At 36.4% G+C, this 8,674-nt stretch overlaps 2 protein-coding genes across 2 annotated transcripts; both read right to left on the bottom strand.

Annotated features, from left to right (window-relative positions):
• Positions 1 to 228: 228 nt before the first annotated feature.
• On the bottom strand, positions 229 to 3,294 carry LOC107810097 (glucan endo-1,3-beta-glucosidase). The gene is made up of 3 exons (XM_016634835.2): positions 1,829 to 3,294; positions 1,311 to 1,689; positions 229 to 448 (listed from the first exon to the last, which is right to left on the bottom strand). The coding sequence occupies exons 1-3, from the start codon at positions 2,903 to 2,905 to the stop codon at positions 420 to 422; spliced, it is 1,485 nt and encodes a 494-aa protein (XP_016490321.1). The 5' UTR covers positions 2,906 to 3,294; the 3' UTR covers positions 229 to 419.
• A 663-nt stretch (positions 3,295 to 3,957) lies between these two features.
• LOC107810098 (DNA replication complex GINS protein PSF2) lies at positions 3,958 to 8,674 on the bottom strand. Its single transcript, XM_016634836.2, has 8 exons — positions 8,471 to 8,674; positions 8,139 to 8,213; positions 7,715 to 7,829; positions 5,631 to 5,727; positions 5,530 to 5,560; positions 5,352 to 5,447; positions 4,412 to 4,564; positions 3,958 to 4,173 (listed from the first exon to the last, which is right to left on the bottom strand). The coding sequence occupies exons 1-8, from the start codon at positions 8,516 to 8,518 to the stop codon at positions 4,153 to 4,155; spliced, it is 636 nt and encodes a 211-aa protein (XP_016490322.1). The 5' UTR covers positions 8,519 to 8,674; the 3' UTR covers positions 3,958 to 4,152.

Here is an 8,674-nt window from a genome sequence, read left to right as displayed (position 1 = left end):
CTCGCTAACTATTTGTATTAAAATCCCGTGTTATATTGTCTTAACATTAATATCTTCTTTTGCTTTCTTTACTTTCACTATGAACTAAATTATAGTAGTAGTTAAAAGAAATTTTTTTAATTTCTTAAATAGTAATTGTGCCGTTTAATTTTAGTAGAATAGAGTAATTTAATTATATTTATTTAAATAAAGAAGAAAGAGAGAACAGATATCGGAGGAGGCGAGAAGTGATCATGACAAATGAAGTCGGCACCATTTTTCACGTACACTAGTAGCCATAAATACATACTACACATCAACACAATTAGATTAGTTTGTAAAAACGAAAAAACATATATGAAAACAAAATCTTAATGTGTCAAAACTAATCCTTCAAATGTTGGAGTAGCTGCAAAATCTTCCTTTGTTGGCCATAAAACTCAAGATAGGTATTTGCATGTACCATAACCTAAAAATCACAAACAAATAAAAGACAACCATTAGTCAGTCTTTAATAAAAAGAAAAACTGTTCCAACTTTGTTACAAGGAAAAACATGTTGGATTTAAATATTGTTAAAAGGGCAGCCCGATACACTAAGTTCTCGTTATACGCAAGGTCCGGGAAGGGCTGGACCACAAGGGTCTATTGTTCTTACCCTGCATTTCTACAAGAGGTTGTTTCGACACCTCGTAGTCGTGACCTCCGGAAAAACATGGCAACAACTTTATAAGTTACGCCAAGGTCCCTTTTCATTTAACTCATGTACATTAATAATGAAAATAAGCTCTACAGTATTAATATATTTTAGGATAAAGGGCCAAATATACCTCTTTACTTTCGAAAAATATTTAAATATACCCTTCGTTATACTATGAGTCCAAATATACCCTTGCAGTTATACTTTGGGTTCAAATATACCCCTCATTTAAACGGAGGGATACGTGTCATCGTCCTATTGGTCAATTTTAAATATCTCATAATTAATTAAAAAGACTCATACCTATAACCATATCCATTACCCATACCCGAAAAGCAATTTTCTAAAGCGATTTTTTGTAAAAACTGGAAAAAACTGAAATTATTTTTACTAAAAATTGAAGGATTCCGCCTCTGACTTTTCACGTTAATGATCCCACTTATAATGAAGGATTACATATAAAAATTATTTTGATTTGTTACCTATAAAGAATCTAGTAGGTGACCTAATCATATAAAATTAGTGTGAAGAATTTGTACGTCATGAATATATCCTAACATGTTAGAGTAAGTTACTTGCCTTACTATTATTTTTTACTAATATGAGTGGTCTGATAATGTGAAAATTCTTACTTGGATCAGCAAAGACGATGACAGCAGAGCCCGAAAAATCACAGTTGAAGTCGTTGCGGCCCTTACTTTGATAGTAAGAATTCATGACAAAGGAAGCATGAGATCTAACAGTGTTGGGGTTAAAGCAAAGACCTCCAACTTGAACAGGGCGGCAGTCCACACCTTGATTAGTGCATATCCAGTCTAAATTGGCTTGTAATTGTGCATCTGTTGCCTCTGGCTTTGGCATGCAAAATTTCTTGCCTAGAACTGGTTTTGGAATTGGCTGTGCAGGGAGTTTTAGCGCTGGCTTTCCTGGTCTTGGAACATGAGGCTTTGCGGGGTGTCTTCGGCCTCTTGGCAATGGCTGTGGTTGTGGCAATGCTGGTTGTGGAAGAGGCTGTATTCATCAAAGTAACAAAACTTATTAACAAATTAGAGTTTAAGTTGTACGTATCTTTCACACTATCACTGTATTTTAAGATGTGATAATAGGTCAGGGGGTGGCAAACTTATTCTTTGACAATATGTCAAGTTACCTTTGGTGGCAGTGGCAGTGGCAATGGCTCTCCTTTCATGATTCCAATACTATACACTTGTGTAAAATCAGGCCTAAACAATCCAAAATTCCTCTCAGCAGCAGAACCTGGTTTAGTATTCTCATTAAACAAACCAAAAATATAAGTCTCAATCTTCTTATGTGGCATTAATGGTGTCCCTGCCCCAGAAACATATTTCCTAAGCAATCCACCATTATAAGAAGCTGCATTTTCCACAGTACATTGTGGCTCAAAACTTTCACCTAAAGAAGGCCACCCTGTTTCAGCTGCAATAATTTCCACATCTCCATATCCAAGTCTCTTCATTGACATATACACAGCATCTAATAACATATCGAACATGTTTGTGTACAATTTCTTTGTAAACCTATCAAAAACTCCCTTGTTTTGCTTAAACAAAAGGAAATCAACTTCTTGTGGATTGTAAGCAAAATATGGATATGGATTCACCATAAAAGGTCCTTTCGTTTCGCGTAAAAATTGTAACATTGGTGCTAAAATACCAACATCCCATCCTGGTCTAAATTTTGCCATACTTGGTGGATTTGATGATAATAAAATTCCTAAAGAATGTGGTGTTGATACTTTGATTGTATTAATACCAGATTGAATTAGTGCTTGATAAAAGGTCCTCATAGCAGGGACTAATTTATTTTGTACTTCTGGTGTTTCCCAATGGAGAATCTCATTTCCTATAGCAATAACATCAATTTTGGTTTGTGGGTAAAATGGCTTAATATTTGCTTCCACATAACTCTTAGCATAGCCTATGTCCAACAATTTGGGAATTTCACCATTTGGGACAGTGACAGTAACTGAGATTCCTGTGTTGGCAAAAGCTCTTAAGATATCTGGATTAACGTCGAAAATCTTGATTTTGTCGATTATGGTTTTGTCTTTGAGAAATTGAGCAACTTGAGATGGTGGAGGTAGGTTGTTGCCAAGGGTGCCATAGTTAACACCTATGGAGGAAACATAAGGAAAACATTGAATAAAGATAGCTGAAATGAACAAGAAGGAAAGGAATGGAGATGTTTTTTTGTTAGACATCTCCATTATTTTTGTACAAGGTAGTTATTGGTAGAGGAAGAATGCAACAGGACATTTATAGAAGGGAAAAGAAAAATAGAGGGGCATTTATTTGTATGGTTTTGCGTTAAATACGACGTTGGACTAATGAATGGAAGAGATTGGAGTTCAGAGTTTGAGGAATAGACAAACTTGTCAGGTAACAAATGTCAAAGGGCAGCTTAAGATGCGCAAAACTATTGAAAAATGTCCAAAAAATGGCAATGGAGCACATCGTCTTGTTTCTAATAGTAACTTCTATAACTATTTTTTTTCTTGGAGTTGGAATTAGCCATGAATAAATGGAGGGGTGGAAGAATGAAATGTGAAGTTTGGTCAAATCTCTTTATAACAACTTTGTTTGTTTTGATATTTCTTTGTTGCTATATTGAAGTATTGAAATGTGAAGTTTGGTCAAATCTCTTTATAACAACTTTGTTTGTTTTGATATTTCTTTGTTGCTATATTGAAGTATTGTTATAAAAAAACAAATATTATAACATAAAAAATCAGTTTAAAGAAAACTTGGTTGTTATAGTGAAATGCCACTAAAAAATAACTGTTATAGAGAGGTCTGAGTTTTGTAAGACAATTGAATCAATTTTTAGAAGAGCAAAATCGAATCAAATCTCAAGTGTTAAAACAATCGAATGGTAGCATCAAACGAAATTGGTTTACATTGATTTATTTCTTCGATTTTATCCAACTTAAGCACATGTTACTACGTCACTGAACAGTCCCCTATTGGAACTTTTTCCATGTCCCCCCCCCCCCCCCCCCCCCGCGGCTTGTGCAGTTCACTAAACAAGAACTGGTTCAGTAACGTCAAGGAATCCTGATGAAAAGCTTTGCTATTGGTTAAGTAGATTCAAGGAAATGCATTTTGCCTATATGCGTCCAACCGACAGAAAATCTAAATCCATAGTCATTTAAAAGTTGGGTTTCAAAAATAATTGCAAAAAGGCAATATACATCTAGTTAATTGTGCTAGAAATCAATCAGACAATACAAATTTATGCACCCCTTTTGAGAATTGAATATCAAGAAACAGAATCAAGCATTACTTTTAACTGAATGAGACTTTCTGTCATTCATTGCTGATAAAAAGAACTGGCAATAAATATGATACAAATACAAAATGGACTTGCATGATAATAATACTTCCCTTGCTAGTAGGATGCTCAATTCATGTCTCTTTGGAGGGGTCAGGTTGAGACTCTGATGAGAGAATAGTTTCATCTACCTTTCAGCACACGCTGGATGTCAAAAAAAAAAAAAAAATCGTTAAAAGCTGGACACATAGTATAGAGGTACTGTTGTTGCTTGCAAAATGATAAAACTCAATCATTTCATATTACAAGTGTGAATATGGTCCCATAAGGGAGACAACATAGTTAAGTGGTATATTAGTTATGTGACGAGAAGTGCAGAGACAAATATATACATACACATGCTTATAAGAGAAAGGAAGAAGATAAAGTCTAAAGAACTTACTTTGTCCCTCTGATTCACTGCTTGGCGCTGTCTGTTCGGAATGCTGCCTGATTCTGGTATTGCTTCTGAAGTATTTAGCTTATGAAATGTCTGCAAAGCTTTGGTAACAAATGGGCGAACTATATTTGCCTCCATTGCAGAGAGATTTTTAAGCTGTGAAGTTTCGGGTTAATATATTAGATTTTATAAGGGTCTACATTTCTTCCTCAAATAGCAAAAAGCAATTCCACTATAGAAAATCCCCTAAACCCACCCCCACCCCCCCACCAAAAGAAAAAGAAGAAATTACTATATGTCTTTCCCTCTCCACTCTCTCCCAAATCATTGTCTCAAATGAAACAGTTCCACTTCATTATCTTATGTGAAGCTATGGTAAACGATACATGTGTTTCTTCACCTTAGGCAAGGAGGTTTTGTATAGAAAAACTTCAAATCAATAGTCAGACTTCTATTTCTTTTGGCCATTCTCATCAGGCACAAAGTTATCACAGGACAAGTGAGCAGTTTCTACGTAGAAAAATATGTTCCTTTCCTCTAATGCCGAGTAGCCCTAGATATGCAGGGGAGAATAATTCCTGTAATACATAACCAGACTTATATATTTCTTTCATTATACAATGTACTACATCTACTAGATCAAACAGAATTGACTTTCTCAATGAGTACACCCTATCATCCACTGCATTTTGAGCATCAGCTGAATTTGCAGTATTGAGTAAATCCTACAGAATGGATGGCAATTGTGCTTCCATATTTAAAGAGACAAGACCTGGTGTAACTAAATCAGTACAAGGCCTCCTTTTCTTCTTTAACACCCCCCACAACCTATCGTATGTTACTTCAGTTCTCATTTTTGTAACATGACTAAGATATTGATCATCAAAATGACACATGCATCAGAATGAAAATAGCATTTTTCAGAAGAGATGAATAAGTATACCCTCAACGCGTATGTGACCTCCTTAGAAATTATCTCCAAACCAGTTCCAATTTTGTGAAACCGCACATCCTTAATATCTTCAATAAGAGACCTCACCTATTCCACATGTTTGATTCAGAGTTCTGGGTGAACTACTAAACATTTAAGCCAACAGAATAGAGTAAATAACCGAGCTCACCATATAGATGTCAGGAATATCTTCACGCGCACTAAATCATTGAATATTATCATCAGTAGACCAACATGATAAACCATGGTATAAAAATAGAAACTACTTACTGATCAAAAAGAAGCCTCGAGATCTCAAAGTAATGAAATGGTAATGATTGGAACTTTTCAGAGTCCCTTTCAGCTTCCAGAACTTGGGTTAACTTTTCTAGTCGACAAAGCAGAGATTAATAAGAACTAAGAACTCAGCAAGTACAATCTGCATGCATAAATGATAGAGCAATGAATATGAAATTTCTATTGGAATTGAGATGATTCACAGAGGGAAACCTTATCATTCCTGGCCAAAACTTGATGAGTGAGGGGGTGACAGCAGTCATTATCATGTTATCAAAAATTAATTAATTAACCATCTGGTTATCCGATACATAATAGAGTGGGTTTATCTTGGTTGAAGTAATACCACTCGTATACTGCTGACAGATTGAACTTCTCCTGCTGTCTTAAATAAACATTAGTCCCCAGCTTTTGTCAAGGAAGGGATGTTCTTGAGATTTATCAGGTAATTCAAGCACCAAGAAAGTTGTTAGAGGAATGGGATTTCATCTTTTCAGTTAGAGGTGCGATTGAGGATAATTTAACCAAGGGCTAAGTAGTACTAGACATTAATTTGTCTATTAGCAAATGGCTGATATGATGTTCTTTTTCAGCTTACTAGTTGGGTGAAAGCTTCATTTTCAGCAGCACTATAAAGCTTTCCCAACAGTAAAAGCATTTTGCTCCATGCAGGTGTTCTCTAAGCGTTCTATTTCCTAAAACCAGTGAATACTCAATTTGATGCATTACTTTATTCTAATGCATTCCAACAACAGTTCAGTAATTTTACGTCTCTAACTGAGACTAATATATCAATTTGCTTTCTAAGAAAAACAAGAAGTTATAGATTTAAACCATGGCAATCTTTCTACCAGTATATTACCAATACTACAATCTCCTTTACAAACTATAAAGAAAAAATTAGTCAAAACTACAAGGTACGTACAAGAATTGAAAATTCTTGGTGATGAAAAACTGCTAATCCGACCAACGTTGTAAGCAGATGCCCTACCTAATCCATTTCGAATCCAGCCGGAGGTGTTCGAGCCTTGTTACATACTAAAATTCTAAAGAAAAGCGACCCCAGTCCCTCCTCAGCCCAGGTCAAAGGTCTTCCCCCTAACCCTTTTTCTTTTCAGGGCAAGGTCAAGTTCGTTACGGTCAGCAAATTAGCCTCACATTGTATTGACAGTGATTCACATCCCCTCCTTAGGTCTGCCTAACCTAATTGGTGTGAGCAATCATCCATAATGAAAGCACCTGTAGATAGAAGTTGTATGTCGACTGGTGAGCTCATTCTCTATGCCGTCTAGGCTCTACAATGAAGTTGGTTGCCCGCCGGCTTTCTTTTTCATCCCCGAAATGGCTTTGCAGGTATCAGCCTCCCACAGAGATGGCCTTGTGGTCAACTTCTATTCTGTGTGTTGGAAGGTTTGTCTAGATCTCTTTCTGTGTCAACTGACACAATATTCGAGACAGGAAAGGCTTTTGACGGCCACAGAAACAGCGTCCCTCTCTATCTATCTAAGGGATGGAAAGGCAGAAGTCTTTGGTGTCCCCTGCAATCAAGAATTGGGGCCTCATAGTAGCCAATATGCTTTTCACTCGTGCATTTCTTCATTCAGGGTTCAATATTCTGGTGTCTTAGGCATAGAGGAACCACACCAATCCATTCCGAACTCGGTGGTTACACTACAAGTACATGTTCAGCTTCAAACAAAGAGCTAAAATTTGGAAATGTAAGCAAACAGGAATCAGTACAATGTCGAACTAGCAGCAAATATATAACTACTACTACTATCCCTCAACCCAAACAAGTTGAGGTCGGGTATGCGAAGCCACTTTACCATTCTACTCTATTTTGGCCCGTCTCTATTCCAATACTGAACCTTTGTCTTAGGGGTGCTCTAGATTTCAGACTTAATCTTATACAGATATACAAGTTGAGCTAGCAACAACTAACTTAGTAAAATAGCATCTCTAACAGTTTCTCCACAATATAGAAGATACAATAAGCAAATCCGAATCAAAACTTAAATCAACTGAGCGCAGCACTTGGAAGCACAGATTAGTATAGTCATCCAACAACTAAAACTTACCAACGGACATCCATTCAGGAGGTCTGATAGTACATTTCCCTCTCTTTTTCAAAGCAACTGCTAACCAGAGAGGCACCTGTGTTGCTATTTGTGGACGGAAAGGTCCAAAATCTCCCTGTCAATCAGTACATTTAAAACAAAATCAGCATAACTAACACAAACACTACGTGAATGAATTTAGTTACTAAGGGGTCGTTGGGTTCGGAAACAAGTTATCCCGTGATTAATTATCCCAGAATTAAATATACCACCCTCCCATAAGGAGCCCATAGGGATAAAAAAAATAATACAATCCCGGAATAACTAAACCGGGATTAGTACCACGATTTTATCTCAACCAAATATGGGATAAACTCATCTCAAATTTAATTCCGGTATTAATTATCCCCCACACCAAACGAGCCCTAAAGGAGGAGAATAATACAGATATAAGATGGAGAGGTTCCAATCTCATGTTTGGCACAATTTCAACCGTTTCATCTTCCGCTAGAAACTCCAACTGCATAATTGAGAAACAATAAAAGTTAAAAATCCACCGCTCCAACAGATAGATTAAGAACACGAAACAACACAAAAATCAAATAAAATTTCCCAAGTTAATTGCACTTAAACAGATCCGGATCTAGGATTTTAACCAGTGCATGAAAATTAGTGTGTGTGTGTGTGTGTGTGTGTGTGTATCTTAAGAACATAATTCAACATAAAATCAAATGAAAAAATCATGATATAATTTGCACGGAAGTGAAGTAAACGAACCTCAGCTGCTGAAAATGCGAAAGCGTGAGGATCAGATTGGCTACCCATTTGCTGCTTATCTTTTGCTTGTAAGTAAAATTCGGGATTTGAGTACTGAAGCTGAGTTTCTAAGCCCTAGTTTACTAATGGCGGGAAATATCAAAAAATGGTGAGACTGAATAGGCAAAATGGATCGTGTTCTCACGTGATGTGCGGACAAAATAT

This window comes from Nicotiana tabacum, chromosome 13 (assembly GCF_000715075.1).
Source record: "Nicotiana tabacum cultivar K326 chromosome 13, ASM71507v2, whole genome shotgun sequence".
NCBI lineage: Eukaryota > Viridiplantae > Streptophyta > Magnoliopsida > Solanales > Solanaceae > Nicotiana > Nicotiana tabacum.
The sequence above is the reverse complement of the archived record's forward strand: the minus strand, read 5'-3'. Positions and strand labels throughout refer to the sequence as shown.

What these genes read in the sequence shown, in the direction of transcription:
- LOC107810098 (XM_016634836.2), bottom strand. Translation starts at nt 8,518, where the DNA reads ATGGGTAGCCAATCTGATCCTCACGCTTTCGCATTTTCAGCAGCTGAG. An exon ending in AACCTCTCCATCTTATATCT is followed by an intron (nt 7,830 to 8,138) that starts GTATTATTCTCC and finishes ACTGATTGACAG; the next exon opens with GGAGATTTTGGACCTTTCCG. An exon ending in TCGAGGCTTCTTTTTGATCA is followed by an intron (nt 5,561 to 5,630) that starts GTAAGTAGTTTC and finishes TCAATGATTTAG; the next exon opens with TGCGCGTGAAGATATTCCTG.
- LOC107810097 (XM_016634835.2), bottom strand. Translation starts at nt 2,905, where the DNA reads ATGGAGATGTCTAACAAAAAAACATCTCCATTCCTTTCCTTCTTGTTC. An exon ending in CACTGCCACTGCCACCAAAG is followed by an intron (nt 1,690 to 1,828) that starts GTAACTTGACAT and finishes TGATGAATACAG; the next exon opens with CCTCTTCCACAACCAGCATT. An exon ending in CATCGTCTTTGCTGATCCAA is followed by an intron (nt 449 to 1,310) that starts GTAAGAATTTTC and finishes TGTGATTTTTAG; the next exon opens with GTTATGGTACATGCAAATAC.